At 56.0% G+C, this 15,604-nt stretch overlaps 2 protein-coding genes across 5 annotated transcripts in view; both read right to left on the bottom strand.

Annotated features, from left to right (window-relative positions):
• Positions 1 to 2,250, bottom strand: part of CAMK2A (calcium/calmodulin dependent protein kinase II alpha) — a 58,960-nt gene extending 56,710 nt beyond the window's left edge. For all 4 annotated transcript variants that reach the window (XM_037044909.1, XM_037044912.1, XM_037044910.1 and 1 more), the window contains exon 1: positions 2,042 to 2,250. In XM_037044909.1, coding sequence (XP_036900804.1) covers positions 2,042 to 2,103 — 62 coding nt within the window. In that variant the 5' untranslated portion in view covers positions 2,104 to 2,250. The remainder of the gene's footprint in view (positions 1 to 2,041) is intronic.
• A 6,489-nt stretch (positions 2,251 to 8,739) lies between these two features.
• On the bottom strand, positions 8,740 to 14,944 carry ARSI (arylsulfatase family member I). Its single transcript, XM_037044908.1, has 2 exons — positions 14,413 to 14,944; positions 8,740 to 11,025 (listed from the first exon to the last, which is right to left on the bottom strand). The coding sequence occupies exons 1-2, from the start codon at positions 14,721 to 14,723 to the stop codon at positions 9,621 to 9,623; spliced, it is 1,716 nt and encodes a 571-aa protein (XP_036900803.1). The 5' UTR covers positions 14,724 to 14,944; the 3' UTR covers positions 8,740 to 9,620.
• Between the last annotated feature and the right edge of the window lie 660 nt (positions 14,945 to 15,604).

The raw sequence follows: 15,604 nt of genomic DNA, 5'->3' as shown, positions 1-15,604 counted from the left end.
GCCATGGCCCGGTCCCCCCAAGCGCCCTGACAGGCAGCGGGGCTGAGGAGGCTCTCTGCCAAGTCACCCCCACAGCACCCAGTCTTCATGATCTCCATCTCCCCTTGGGGCAAAACGTCACTTTTATTGTCATTTTGAGCACCTGAGTCATATTTTAAGCCCATTTCACTGCACTCTGTGACATAGTCCTCCCAGGCCAAGCCTTGGTCACACCCTGAAAGGCAGTCCCCAGCTAATCAGGGCACCCTGGGGTTCCCATGGGCACTGGGACCCAGATGGGAAGGGGGTCCCTGCATGAGTTTGGTAGAGAGCCTCAGTCCTCCAGAGCAGCCCTAAACATTTTGTGCCTGCTGCCCATCCCCAGCACAGAAATCCACTCGGAAAGACAGGAAGCCTGCAGATAAGGCTGAGCACTCGTCTGCAAGAAGAAGCGGGTGTGTGCCTGTAGGGGTCAGAATTTCCCAGTGTGCCAGTGTGTGTGTGTGTGCAGGCAGCCTGCTTGTATACAGCTACAGGCCCACCTCCGCACATAGGCAGACACCAGCACGAGCTCACAACCCCAACATTCCCACCCGAGCCTGTGGGTCCAGGCTTTACACACACACACACACACACACACACACACAAACCTTCCTGTGTTCGTGCCCCCATGTCCCCACACGGATGTGCATGTCTAGACCTCCTAGGGACAAATATGCCCAAGTCCCAGATGTGCACCCTTACACAAACATATGTTTGCACATGCCCAGCCTTCACACACAATTGCCAGCTGCTATGCACGCAGCTCTAACTTGCCATACATGTGACTCACATTCACACCTTCACTCCCATGCAAACCAGCCAACAGCACCCCTTGTGCCACTTGCACGCATCCATGCTTGCAGGGCACACTTGCATTTTGGGGCTTTACACAAGAAGCACACACTAGCACCTCCTCCTGGTGCATGCACCTCAACACTTGCACACCCTTTCATGCTCACCAGTGTACCCCAGAGTCAGTCCTTATACAACATATATCAGAATGCACACTTGTGTGTGCACTTCCAGGTCTCACACCAGTACATATCTGTTTAGAGGGCCCCTCTCCCCTGGACCCCTGCTGCTACAGAAGCAGCCACCCAGGGCATTGAAGCTGCTTTGCCCAAAGGGCAAACCTGCCTCCCAGATGTACCCTTACCCTGGATCCATCCCTGCATCTTCCACAAACCCTGCATGGGGCATCCAGAAATGCTTTCCGGACCCTCCACAGCCCACTGGGCTACCGCAAGGGGCTCTCCTCTCCCCCATCCTCCAACCCTTCTCTCCACAGCAGTCATCACAGGCAGAATATGAGCTCTGGGGAAGGACAACTTCACCAAGGGACCCAAGCTGGTGCACCACCACCCCCCTAGCCCTGCAACAACATTGCCCCTTCCCAATAAGCCTGATTTTTGCCGATTGCCCTTCCCCTCCTCCCAACGCCCAGAAAGCCTCATCAGTGGCCCGGTTATTAACCCCTGCCACACCAATGCCCTCTTCGCTCCTCAGAGGAGCTGGAAGGGGGCAAGTGAGGAAAGATGTGTTTACAGGGAGAAGTTGGCCACTCTGCACAGTCCCTCAAGGTGTCTAAAGTCGGAAAGGACTACCTGGGAGGTGGTGAACTATTACCAGAGGAATCCAAATTGCTGGCCATCTCAAGAGAAACTCACAGGGAATTCCAGCCTTGGACTCAGCTGATGGGAAAATACCTTTTTTAAACCTTGAGTTTCTAAGAATCTGTGTGTTCCCAGGTCATGTGCATATGTGTGCATGTGTGTGCACTCACTGGCACGCACCATCAACCCTTCACCCCATACACACACTTGCCCGACTGGCCCTGGCACATCTGTGTACCTGCAAACATGCCCATGCCAGTTCTGGGCACTATGCACATGTCAGAGCCCCTAGACACAGAGAGCCTTCTTCCCTGTGTGAGAACAGGAAACCCCGCAGGTGCACACCCCCGCCTGTAATGCCTACCCCGCCCCCCTCACCCTCCAGGACTCTCTGAGGTGTAACTCACTTTCCCAGTTCCTCGAAGAGCTGGTACTCTTCTGTGAATCGGGTGCAGGTGATGGTGGCCATCCTGGTGCGGTGCGGGCAGGCGAGGCTCTGGGCTGGAAGACCAGGGCTGGGGGCACTGCTGTTCTTCTTCCGGAACCAGGGGCCACTCGCCTGCCCGTGCTGCCAAGTGAGAGCCTAGAACCAGCTTGACTGATGAGCCCCGGGCTTCTGAGCAGGGCACTGTGGCTGCTCACAGCCTCGCGAGCCTTCGTCAGCATCCAGGTCGCCATGACAACCACCTCAGAAACGCCCTGTTCCCGTTGCCTCGGTAACTGCCTCCCTAACACCTGCCTGCCTTTCACTTCAAAACCTGCTCCAGGACGCCCTGGCCCAACCGCACACAATACGGTAGGCATGTGTGAGCCCCGGGGGCAGGTGGACCAAGCAGCCCCCACCCCCAGGTGATGGACCAGGGAAGGGGCTGCAGGAGGGGGAGGAGAACAAACTTAGTCCACAAGTGATCTGCTTTCTTCCCACCTCTCCTACCTCCAACTATGGGCCCCTCAGATGGGATTAAGTGGGGCAAAAAGGCAGTTGCTATGGTAATGGTGGGTTCCACATTCCACGATGGTCCCCAGGAAAGACAGGATGCAGTTACCCTGGCAACTTCAGCTCCTCTGGAGAGACAGGTATCGCCCTGTTGCCCTGGCAACAGCTGAGTTCTTAGGTTTATAGGGAAATAATGGCTAATTCATTGAGATCTTTCTCTAGCTGTCTATCTCACTGTAGTCTCTGTAACTGTCTCTGCTCCTCTCCATTTTTTGTTTTGCTTCTGCCTCTTTCTTATTTTGCTGCGGTTCTCTCTGCTCTTTGCTACTTTGCCCATCACACTGGCATCCTAGATTGGAGAATAAGTGCAGAGGAGGTACGCAGGTTCTGGAGGGAATAGCCCTGGTGACCTGCCCATCCCCACCTCTCACAGCTGCAGCAGTTGGTCCCTTCTTGAGGCCTCTTCCATAACCTCTCTTCCACCCCATGCCCCCAGAGGGACCATGGAGATCTGGTCTCCTGGGGCTTGTGTCCCAGTTTCTGCTTGTGCTTCAAGTCAAAGTGAAAGAGGTGGAGGAAGCCGGGGGGAGGGGAGCATGGCCTGGCATGGAGGAAAGTGGCAACGGCCTGCCTGCCCTGAAACCCTCATTCCCCAGTCTTGTGGGCACTTTTCCCTGCCAACTTCAACTCTTTGGGGCAATCACCATATCTGTGGCCCAAAATCTCACCCCAGGGTCTGAGTTCAAGTTCAGCTCTGGCATCTATTGGCTGTGTAACCCTGGGAAAGTCACTGCCCCTCTCTGAGCCTTCAGCTCCTTTGCTAGAAAACAGAACAAAGCTGCCACTGCCAAAGAAGGCTGTGAAGAGGGAGTGGACTGATGGCTATGGAGGCCTCTTTTTAGTTCTTAGAAGAGAGTAGGAAGGTCTAAAGCCAGACCATGACCACCCACATCACTTTAGCTTGAGGAAGCCCAGACCCTTCACATCCTGCCCCCTCCACTCAAGCACATTTCACAGCTCAGCAGACTGAGGTCTCATGCCAGCATTTGCCCACAATGAACAGAGTTTGGATATCTGGATCCAAACTCTCTGGGTTTCTAGCCCACCCCCTCGGAACCCCCAAATTGCCTTACTGGTCACCTCATTTGCTGGACATGGCATCTGCTTGTTGGTAATCCCCAAGCCCAGCAGGTCCTTGACTCACATCCCTAGGTCCAGGGGCCCCTGGAGACATCAGGTACACCCTCCCCCGAATTCCACCCCTTTTCCTGGGAGTTGAAGGTGGAAATGATGGGGCTGGCTCTCCAATGCAACTACTTCTTCCCAGGAGAGGAACAGGAGGGAGACTGAAGGGAAGGAGTGGAGGAGAGCAAGGGAGGAAAGGTAATGGCTTAGCCACTAATTGCACCATTACCACCTTCGGAAAAAGGAAAAACCACTCAGTTTTGTTTCTGTGAACAATGTGCTTCCCGCTTCTGCCGCCAACGTCGCAATTCAGAGGCAAAGAAGAGAAGCCTGAGCTCCGGGCTCACAGCCGGTGGGCAGCAGGAACACGGCTAGAGGCTAGATATGCAAGTGGGGAAGTGCAGGGAGGGCTGCACCGTCACCTCCCAGCCCAGCCCTTCCAGCGGGCTCCCAGGCGGGAATGGCTTCCACACATGAAAGTGAATGCTGGACAGCCCTAAGGACTACGGAGGGCCTCCTGGCTATTGCCCAGGAGAGGGGAGCGCGTGCAGTGGTTAGAGCAGGTCCATGATCTGTAGGCTGTGGGATTTAGGATGAGTGTCCTAACTCCTCTGTGCCTCTGTTTCTTCTTCTGCCAAACAGAGGTGAATACGCTCCCTACCTCCACGGCCGTCATATGGGCTAAATGAGATGGGCGCAGTGGCCCACACCGTACATGCTCAGTAAATAGGCATAACTATTATTGAGAGATTCAAGAGACCCTCCTCTCCACAGTGCTCTCTCTGCACCATAGAAGCACGTGCCACCACCTTCAAGTCCCAGCACTTCGTGGGTGCTGTTCTCTGAGCCCCCACTGGAGCAGAGCTGGTGGTTTGAACATCACCTTGTCCAGGCCTGGTTTGCAGCAATTCCTGTAGCACAAAGGACTGGGGCTGGAGAGAGAGGGGCCGCTAGGCCTGAGGCCATATGAATGGGACTCTAATGTTCTGAACAGAGGAGGTGATGGCTTGCCTTGCAATGGCCTGACCAGACTGTTTCCTAGTCCTGGACACCCGGCCTCCTGTGACATGGAGCGTGTTCAGAAGAGAGCAAAGCACCCATGTGGTGGGGGAGGTACTGGCACCATCTCAGGGGGAGCCAGCAGTGACTTGGAAGAGGACATGAAGGGACAGAGGCACAGATGACCAGCTTTCACCCTGACTCTGACAGGGACCGTGGAGGTGGCCTATGTGGCTTCAGGGGGCAGGGCCACTCTGGCCTATCGCCACTATCACCCTGCTGTTCTTCCCCACTGCCACTGCTCTCTTCAGCTCTCCTTTCTTTCCTGCCTTTGCCCCATTTCTTTCTTCCCTCCCTCAAGCCCTTCTTTCTCGGTGCTCCCTACCCTCCATCCCATGCCTTTCCACCTCCTCTCTTGTTTCTCTCTGCCCTCCTCTCCGTTCGTCTCCATCACTCTTCCCTCTCACCCAGTGCTGGCTGGACCCTGCGCACACAGTCCTGGGGGTTGGGCAGGACCCAGGCTGCGGCATCCTGAGGGTGGAGCAATGGCTAGAGAGGAAGCAGGGGGAGGAATCAGAGCAAAAAAAGGAAAAGATCTCCTTGGCAACTCTCTCTTACACACACACACCTTCGAGAGCCTTGCACAGGGGTGCGGGCGTTGCCTGGGACTGACACCCTCATCCAGAGTGTAACTGCCACCCTGCTGAGGAGGCACCACTAATTCACTGCCTCCCCTGTGCCCGCAAGCCTGGCAGCTGTGCCCAGTGGTGGCGAGCAGCAAGGGGCCAGCCCTGCCTCTGTGGAGCAGAGAGAATGAGCCAATGATTGCAGTGGGGGCGACTGTTCCTGCCAAACTCCCCACTCCCCAGGGTCAGGGCAGGCCTGTGAGCCAGCACACGTGCCCCCATCTGCATCTGTGTGCAGGACTCAAGAGCAGGACTGCATGCCATGGGCTGGTGGCCAGGGTGGGAGCCCCTCAGTCGCTACGCACAGCGCTGACACACCAGGATGGGGAACATGAACCGGGGTACAGGCTGCACCCCTTCTACATGGGGAGGGACAAATGGGATGAGGGCTAAGTTCCTGGGCCGTGGTCGGAGTAAGGATGGAGAGACACTGAAGTCCCAGTGGCATCACGGCAGCCGACCTTCCACAGCCCACACACATGCTCACACACACACACCCAAGTGGCTCAGGGTCCTGCTGGGCCTGGGCAGGCACCACGGAAAACGTGCCATCCAAATGGCCCCCGAGGGGCCTGTCCCACTAAGGGCAGTGAGCATGAGGGGGCAGAATCAGTAGAAACTGGGCCAAGAGAAAAATGATCCGGCAGAGGGTCTAGGCAGAGGGAGATTTGGTTAATTCATTGCAGTAAGTAATGCCAGGCTCGTACTCAAAAGGGAGAGAAGTCAGGAGTCAGGGAGCAGCATTGTCCCCTGAGGTGTCCCACATAGAAGAGGGAAGCAGAAAGTCTAGGGACAGGGGATGACAGCTGCTGGACCAATGTCTGCACAGCACGACCTGCAGTTAGAAGACCCAAGTTCAAGGCCTCCCATTGGCTCTGGATGCTCATGGCACATCTCTTTCCTATGAGCCTTCACTTCCTCCTGAGAAATATGGGGACAAGATGTTCCTTCACAGACTCCAAGGACACTTCAGAGTGAGGCCCTGTACTAAGCACTTGACCTATTGCACTATTAATACCTCACAAGCAATGGCCATGAGACAGGTACAGTCATTGCCCGTTCTGCAGAGATACCACATGACTTAACCATCTGGGGTCTGTGTGACTTCAGCACTCTGCCCTGTGTTCTTTGGCCCCCACTAGGGCTGGAAGGGCCCTCAGGAAGTTCGTGCTCCCTACAGATGGGGGATACAGGCCCAGAGAAGGAAGCTTCCCTCTTGCAGTCACACAAGTCAGGAGCAGAGTCAGGGCCACACCCAAAATCCCTGACTCCCAGAGCAGGGCTCCTTCCCTCACCTCGCCCTGCCTGCCCCCTTCCTGACACTGCAGGCCTGCTTGCCTAGGTCCCAACGTAGCCAGTAGGCACCGAGAGAGAGGAGGAAATGGTGCCAAGGCCCAGGGTGGGTCTCATAGTCCCTCCAGCCAGGTCTGGCGCTCTCTTCTGGCTCCTAGGAGATGGTCAATGCTGCCCAGGATTCCATAGTCAAGGCCCAGCTAAGATAGTCCTGCCCCTCACTTACACCCGTCAGCCTGGCAGAACTGCTGCCATATGGCCCAGACAAGGGGCAAACAGGGCTTGTCTGGCACCTCTGGGCTCCACTCCCCCAGATCAGTGACCCAAGGAGCCAGAGTTACCTCTGGTCTGCCTCCCTCCCATCCTTCCCCACCACAGGTAATTCGAGCACCTGCCTAATGACACCAGTCAGAGGCCTGACACAGAGTCCAGACCTGGGTGCCCCGGCCAAGGGGGTGCAGGGGCAACGAGAGGCAAGACGGGGGCCAGTGGGAGCCATGCCGATGGCTGGGCAGAGCAGGAGCCACAGCACGCAGGCTGAGCCTCTCATCATAACGCCCTGAGTCCTGGTCGTTGCTTATTTCAAACACCCTCTGCAGATCTCAGGTCAGGACCACCACCAGTGCCCCCATTAGGTAGGCTTGGGGACTGCTGGACTGTGGACCAGATCACGGGCTGAAGTTCAAGTGGGGCTTCTGAACCATTTGCCCGGCTCTGGGTTAGGTAAGACTCAGCCAGGTGAGCTCCAGCCTGGATTGGAGCTTAGACCGAGCCTTCTCAGGAAATCAGGAGCAGGAGCCAGCCCCCAACCCCAGCTGAGCTCCCTGTTTGGGGCCAGGTTGGCCAAGGGAATGGGCCTTGGCAGGTAGGAAAGAGCAGAAAGGACATTTGATAGTTCTGCACTTATGGCCCCAGAGGTCAGGGGCCCAGGAAGAGAAGCAGGGCTGGAGCTGGAGGCTGGGCCACCTCGAGCAGGGCTGACTCAGCAGGAATGGGCAAGCCTGTTACTCAATTGGTACCAGCCTAGAGCCACAAGGGAGACCTGGCTCCTGTCACTTTGGAGGGCCCCATCTACAGGGCTGGGACAAGCCCCCTGCACAGCTGGAGTATCCTGGGTAGTGGGCAGACTGTGAACAGCCCTTCCCTGGGGGACACTGGGCCTGGGGCACTGTCCCAGTGGGTGACTTCCTCCAAGTCTCCCTCCTGAACAGGTGAAGGCACTGGGCCTGGCTAGAATCACTGACCTCTGCAGTCCTGGTCCTTGCCCACCCTGGCCCTGACATCAACATTTTGGAGGAAGAGAAAGGTTCCAGCTGCAGGAGCCCAGGTTTGGGAGGAAGGGGCCCAGGACATGAACGCTCACCTCCACCCTGCAGCCCTAGGGCAGACCTCCACTCCTGGGCTGAGCTGCCCCTGCAGTGGGGTTGCAGCTCCTAACTAACCCCCAAACCCCTCCACCGCACCGCACCCACCCCGCCCCACCCAGCCTGCTCATCCACAGGCTGACGAGTCCTAACAGGCCTCCTTTGCCAGTGACAAAAATAACTATTTTCAAAATTCACAGCAGGGCTTTCGCCTACACACGCTGTGCCGACTGGAACCTGAAGGGAGATACGCAGAACGCAGTGTGCGGATGGAGGCACACTATGCAGCAAGGAGGCTCGGAAACCCCCACCCCGCTCCTCCCACCACTCAGCTCATGTTCCCTAACACACACACACACATGTGTGCAGGAGCCCAGAATGGCCAAGTGGAAAGGGCTCTTAGATCACCCACTGTACAAAGGCGGTGGTGAGGCCCAGAAAGGATCTGGGATTCACCTGAGGTCACACTGTGGATCCGCGCCAGGACAGGAGCAGAACCTCCACGTTCTGCTTCCAGGCCAGGCTGCCCACCTCCTCTCCCATACACGTGGCCAGCAGTTAGCTCACACCTGCCCCCAGGATGCACATGCACACAACCCCATGCTCATGGACAGCACTACAGCCTTTGCTTCGGGGTTACTACATTTTAATCAAGTTCATGGGCTCCTCCACATCCACTAGCCTGGCAGATCCTCTATAGCCCTGTGAGGTAGGCAGAGCCAAGTTTAGCATCCTCATTTGCAGATGGAAAAATTGAGACCCAGAGGGGAAAGTTTGGGCCTAAGATCAAAGCAGAACCCAGATTTCCTGACTGTTGGCTCAAGGGCTCTTTTCGTAGCTATTTCCACCACCCTGGGTCCTGCAGCAGCTCACAGCCAGGCCAATTTCCCTGGGCGCTGGGGACAGGAAGGAGAGCTTTCTACCACAGCCCCCACCACCGGTCCAGCCCCAGGACTGGCCCAAGCCATGTGAAGGACTGGTCCAAGTCACCTCCCTGGGTCCCTGCACCTCCACCCACAGTGCTCAGGGATCTCTTCAGAGCATGGCCAGAGTGACATGCCTTGGCAGGGGTCCAGGCCTGGACTTGCCTCCATGTGACCCCTTACCCAAGCAGTTCTGCAGAGGACAGGGTTCAAGGATGAGAACTTAAATGAGCTGGGAGATGGTAAGGTCCCAGGAACTCTACCATGGTGCCAGGCACCAGGTCCACACAACAGAGCCACAATGTCACTCGAGCTCATCTCACAGATGAGGAAAGGGAGGCCCGGCCCAGAGAGTGTGTGCAGGTCACCCGAGGCCACAGAGTATGTCAGTGGAGAGGTAGGACTGGGATCCAGCCATCCCAGTCCAGTTTATTCTACCCCCACCCCAAGCCAAGCACCCCATTCTCCAACAATGGGGCTGCACACCCTCCATTTCCCTGCAGACAGGGACTTGACCTCAGGCCCCTCCCTGGGAGAAGTAGGACCAGGCTTGAGTGGGGCAATATATTTAGGAGGACAGAGAGCCTCACCTCCCCCACTCAGATCTGTTGGGACATCAATCTGGTGTTGAGTTTACGGAAAAATGATCGCAGCTTGCAAATCTTGCATTTTTTCTTGCGACGCCCCCGGGAGAAGCTTCGAGTTCTGGCCTCCTCCTCCTCTTCCTCTTCCTCCTCATCACTGGCCCAGGGCCCCCAAGCACCCCCATTAAAGTCAGGATGGGCCCGGGGATTCTCAGCCGGGTAGCGCACAGGGATGGCTGTGCGGTTATACTCTGCCAGGCGGGCCAGCAGGGTGCGGACCACATCGGGCCGCTGGCCAGCTAGGTCCTCCCTTTCATAGGGGTCAGCACTGATGTTGAAGAGCCACACAGCCTGGCGAGCACTGGCCATCCTCTCCAGGTTCCACCAGCTGCCAGGGAAGGCAGCCAGCGTCTGCGGTGGGATCCAGTCGCCATAGCCAGGGTCTCCAGTCAGCAGCTTCCACTCGCCCACTCGGATGGCTGCCTGCACAGCAGTGTTCCAGATGCCGAAGCCGCCCTCGAGGGAGCCGTGCCGGGCGTGGTTGTAGAGCGGGTCAATGTTGTGCAGGATCTCTGTGCGTGGTGAGGCCCGGCCCTCGCTGATGGCTGGCCACACGTCATAGCCATCTAGCCCATCAGCTACAGAGGCAGTGCCACCTGCCAGACCCACCAAGGTCGGGTACCAGTCGGTGATGTGCACCAGTGCCCGGCTTGTCCGTCGTTTTCTCTTGAGTAGGGGGCTATGGACAAAACCGAGGCCCCGCACTCCACCTTCCCAGTAAGTGCCCTTGCGCCCTCGCAGTGGCCAGTTGCTGCCCCCCGAGAATGTCTGGCCGCCATTGTCACTAGAGAAGATGATGACACTGTTGTTGTAGAAACCATAACGCTTAAGGGCCCAGGTGATGTTGCGCACGGCCTCATCCATGCAGGTCACCATGGCCGCGTACTTCCGCCGGGCCACGTTGCCCATGGTGCGGTAGCGGGACAGGTACTCACGGGGGGACTGCAGGGGCGTGTGTACCGCCTGGAAGGCCACGTAGAGGAAGAGAGGCTGCCGGGGGTTGTGGCTGGCTAGGATGTGGCTGACACGCTGGGCATAGAGCATGGTGGAGTACTGGCCGCTGAGCCCCCAGGCCACACTCTCGCCCTCGTGCAGGTCAAAGCCGCACACCCCAGGGCCATCGCAGTTGTCGTACGTGTAGTAGTCCACGTTGCCTGTGAGTGAGCCCAGGAAGGTGTCGAAGCCCCGACGGGTGGGCAGGCACTCCTTCCGATAGAAGCCCAGGTGCCACTTGCCCACCATGTGGGTCGAGTAACCTGCCTCCTGCAGCTTCTGGGGCAGGGTCACCTGGTCCAGCGGCAGGCAGTTGGGCTGCCGAGGGCGGATGATGGAATGCTGAAGTCCTGTGTGGATCTGGTACCTGGGGAGACGTGCAGAGGGCACAGAAAGCACGAGTGAGCTACCACTACTGCCCTGGCCATCCAACCCCGATACTCACCCTGAAGTGGGCTCTGGTCCCAGCGTGCCCAGCATACATAGTAATAGCAACCAGCAGGTATTATCAAACGTGCTAAGCACCTCAAGTGCTTTATCTTTTTGAATCATCAAAATCAATTGAAGCAGATATTATTATAATTTTACAGATGAGGAGATTGACGCTCAGAATGGTTAAGCCACTCACCCAGGATAACACAGCTAGGAATTTGGGGAGTTAAGAGTCAAACCCAGGTCCATCGTGACAACAAAATAATAATAGCAAACACTAAGCACTCACTATGTGTTCAGCATTGCACTAGGCCCCTGTATGAATCACCTCACTAAATCCTCACTACAGCCTAGAGGGTGCATGCCATTATTCTTCCCATTTTCCAAGTAAAGGAACTGAGGCTCAGTAAAATAAATCACTTGCCCAGTGATTCATACAATTAGGAACTGGAGTTGGGATTTGTATCCTCAGCAGTCTTTACAGACTTCAGAGTCCCTGAGTTCTAAGCCACTAACTTGCTATGGGGCCTCAAGAAGTCCTGCTCTCTCGGGCAAACTCCTAGCAACTTGTCAGAGCTCGGCCCAAATGGTACCCCCACTGTAAAGTCTCTTCAGGTCTTTCAAAAACTGAGCCACTTTTGCTTCTGAGTTCCCCCAGCATTTAGTGCGCACAATTATTGTCATACCCGGCCATGAGATTCTACTTAGTGTCCGTGCCATTGGGCCTACTGCATTCCTAGCACTCAGGTGCTGTTCAGAGAACACTCAGTTGCTTATGGAATGAATGAATGAATTACATTAAGAGAATCTTAGAGTCAGAAGGGACCCAAGTCATCTTCTAGCTTATCCACCTTGTCCTAAAAAAGAACTAAGATCCAGAGGGGGGGAAGGACCTTCCCCAAGGTCCTTTAAGGCCAGGGCAGGACTTGAACATAAATGCGAACAGAGTCCAAGCACAGACGCTTTTCCAGAAAACCAGGCTGCCCCTCCCTTCCCCCAGGTGTCTGCTCATGTGTAAGAGTGAGTTGGTTGAAATAGAAGATCTTTAAAAATATTTTGATTCTCAAATTCTGTGAGACTGACTCTTCTGCGCCTGTCTGTAAATGCATGTAGCCCCTGGACCTGGGTCACTTACACAGGCTACCATCTTGAGGCAGAAGAAAATGGTTAGCAGAATCCTCATTCATTCATTCCAACCCCATTCTCCCTGATGTGGTAAAAGCCCCTATGTGATCTGCTTATAGGGTCTTGCCTTTACTCAAATCTTAGAAGTCCAGAGTAAATAAAAAGCCCGGAACTTCACCAGTGTTTTAGAATGCCATACCTTTTCTCTGCCCCCTCCCCCCCAACCCCAGGGAATCCAAACTAAATCAAGACCTGACACCTGAATACCTGATGCCTTTAACCCAGACACTGGGGTGGGGTGTTTCTGTTGGTTTCCTAATCTTATAGCTGTTACTGTTAGCTATCATTAACTACTATTGCCATTTTTAATAGTATACACCACATACGTTATTTCACTTAATCCTTGTAAAAAACCTACAGGAAAGACTATCATTACCTTCATTCTACAGATGATAAAACTGAAGCTCCCAAAAGTGAGGCCACAGGTCCAAGTTCAGACTGCTGGCAAGCAGTGGAGCTGCACTGTGAACCCTGGTCTTCAAGACTCATGCTTGTAATTTCTCTGTGATGAGGCCTCTGAGGACCTCAGTCAAGCTAATGAATGATTAGATTTGATTCAAGAAGTACTCTGGAGCCCTGAGTCGGGGCCAAGCCTCTCTTTCTAGGGGCTGGGCACCATGGAGCACTGTTGTATAAAGTGGGTGGGCCGGCTCAGAGTCCCTGAAGCCCAGTGCAAAGGAGTAACATGAGAAACGCTGGCTCTCTCCAGCTTCACCAAACACGACTGGATTTATTAACAAACACTAATGAGAGTCGTTAGCATCAGTCAGATGCAGCCAGATACAGGGGGTGGAGAGCAGACTCTGCCCAGCCATCCTTCACAGATCGGGGCGGGGTGGGGGGGAGGGCAGCAGGAACACTGCCCTGCTGGCTGTCCATTCCCCTGCTTAGACCAAAAGTCGCCTCTTGGGGCAGAAATGATAACTTGTGCACAAATCCTGGTAATGCAGACTCTTCCTCCCTCTTCTGGAGGTAAGTCACCATTCGGTCTTTACCACAGTGCCACCCGAAACACATACAGTGGCCCCTCTTCCTCCTCCTCCCGGCCTCTCTCCGTTCCTGGATCTAAACGCTGAGTGCCACACTGAAGGAAGGAAACGCAGCTATTTGACTCCCAGCTCCAGGACCCCCGCCAAGTACCTGGCCTCTCAGCCGCCCTCTCTTACAGAACCCAGAGTTGAGTACGGGCATGAATGAGTTGGACCCCGCCTGACTCCATGCCTCAGTTTCTGCCATCCAGGAATCAGGAAGATTACGGCTCTGGTTCCTGAGGTCACACAAGTGGCTTTTGGGTGGAACTTGGGAGAAAGCAGGCCTTGGACCCCATCCAAGGGGGATTAGCTTCAGCCTTGCCAAAGGATTTTCTCTTAAGTGGCCAGAGTTTGCTTTCCACACCCCACCTCCTGTTTCCCTGCTCTTTCAATCCTGTGATCCTGCCACCTCGCCAGTGGACAACTCATTCTGTGAAAGCAGCATGTCTCCTTGGGACTCCCAGCCAATTTGGGAGGTTTTTGCAGATGAAAAAACAGAGGCTTGGAGAAAGGAAGTCACTAGCCTAAGGCTACTGAGTTCATGGCATCCCACGTGCATCTCTCACCTCCACCTGTCAAAACTTGGGTTTCTTCCCAACGGAGTCATCATACAATTTGGACACCCTAACCCTTCCAGTGACATAGAGGCTGCGATTCATTGACAGCCAAGCAGGTTACACGAAATTCATTCCATCCTTCCTGCTGTTTCTCAAAAGAAAAACTGTTCTTCACCCCATTTCATGGACATGAAAACTGAGGCTTAGAGATATTAACTAGTTTGTTCAGGGCCTTGGAGTGTGTAAACAGAAGCACCATTCAAACCTAAGTGTTGGAGGCTGCCATATTCCTTTAACAAAGGGATGAGCAGATGTCTCCTTCACAGAGTGTGGAGTGTGAGTGTCCTACAACACGAGAGGGAGAGACCTCAAAGATGATCCAACTGGAGGCCCAGAGAGGGCAAAGGATTTACTAATGATCACACAGCCCACTGCAGACAGAATTGGCCCCGAGTCCTGGTTTCCCGGGTCCCAGAGGGGCAGGGGAAATCCACAACTCGGTTTATCTGGGGCTTGGACAGCCAGCCCCAGGGCCTGGGTCATGCCTACCTGCCAGTGAGAAGTTGGCTCCGTGAAGGCGTGCAGATGGGCTGGATATAATAATTCTCCAACTTGACACCCTCGGCGGCCAGCCGGTCTAGCGTAGGGGTCTCGATATCTGAGCCATGGTAGCCTACGTCGTGGTAGCCCTGGTCATCGGTGAGGATGAAGATAATGTGGGGAGGCTGGGGTGGAGCAACGGAGGGCTGCTCGCTGGCCTCGGCGGGCCCGTCGGCCACCAGGGTTGGCTTGGCCCAGTCCCAGGACAGGTAGCCGAAGCTGAGCAGGCTGACTAGCGAGAAGCCAGTGAGGGCGTGCATCGCCAAGCCGGCCCGCGCGCGCGTCTTAGCATACAGAGCTCTCCAGGCCTCACCGCCGCGCGCGCCCAGGGCGCACAGCCCGCACGCCGGCCCGCCCGCCCGCCTGCCCGCCTGGACGCTGCGAGAGCGCTCAGCGCCCCCGAAGGGCTGCCCAGTGAATGGTCCGGGACAGGCGTTCGGAAGGCGAGGCCAGACCTGCGCGGCTGCAGCGGGGCGCCCTGGGGAGGGAGGTCAGGCTGGCGCCCAGCTGCCTCCCACCGCTCTCTCGCCCACCCTATGCCGCCCTCGCTCCCTCTCCCCCAGCTCAACTGGGCCAGCCTGAGATGCGGCGTGGTGACTTCCAAAAAGTGCTCTCCACCATCCTCAAACTCTCCTCTACGATCTAGCCCTCGATTTCTCCCGCCTCCTAATTTCTCTCGCCTCTGCTTTCCCTTTCTCCTCCCTCCCGACCCTCCAGCCCCAGGCCCGGCCTCTCGCCCCGCCCGGAGTCTTGAGAACAGTCGGCCTCCCGGCAGGGAGGTGGGCAGGGAGGGAAGGGGGAGGGAGGCAAGGGTTGGGCGGGCCTGGAGTTGACACCGCTGAGAGAACGCGAAAAAGTTGTAACATCTGCCGGGCCAAAACCCAGGTGGAGGGGCGGGACACAGAAAGGCGGCTCCGCCCCCCCGGCGGGAAGCTCAGGCCCGCTCGGCCCTCTAGCTCCAGCCCCCACCCTGGCGAGGTTGGGGAAAGGAGGGAGGGGGCTGCTTGGAATTCGAGGGAACAGCTCCGGAATGGCCGGGTCAGACATTCCTGGATTATGGAGTCTTAGCATCTCTGAATACCCTCCCTGGAAGGGACGCGCATAATTTTTTCTTCCAACCGGCTCATCCACAGTAAAAGAA

This window comes from Sturnira hondurensis, unplaced genomic scaffold (genome assembly GCF_014824575.4).
Source record: "Sturnira hondurensis isolate 20B ecotype Veracruz unplaced genomic scaffold, ASM1482457v3 Scaffold0004152, whole genome shotgun sequence".
NCBI lineage: Eukaryota > Metazoa > Chordata > Mammalia > Chiroptera > Phyllostomidae > Sturnira > Sturnira hondurensis.
Note: the sequence above shows the minus strand (reverse complement) of the source record. Positions and strands in the feature narration are given on the sequence as shown.

What these genes read in the sequence shown, in the direction of transcription:
- ARSI (XM_037044908.1), bottom strand. Translation starts at nt 14,723, where the DNA reads ATGCACGCCCTCACTGGCTTCTCGCTAGTCAGCCTGCTCAGCTTCGGC. An exon ending in AGCCAACTTCTCACTGGCAG is followed by an intron (nt 11,026 to 14,412) that starts GTAGGCATGACC and finishes ACGTCTCCCCAG; the next exon opens with GTACCAGATCCACACAGGAC.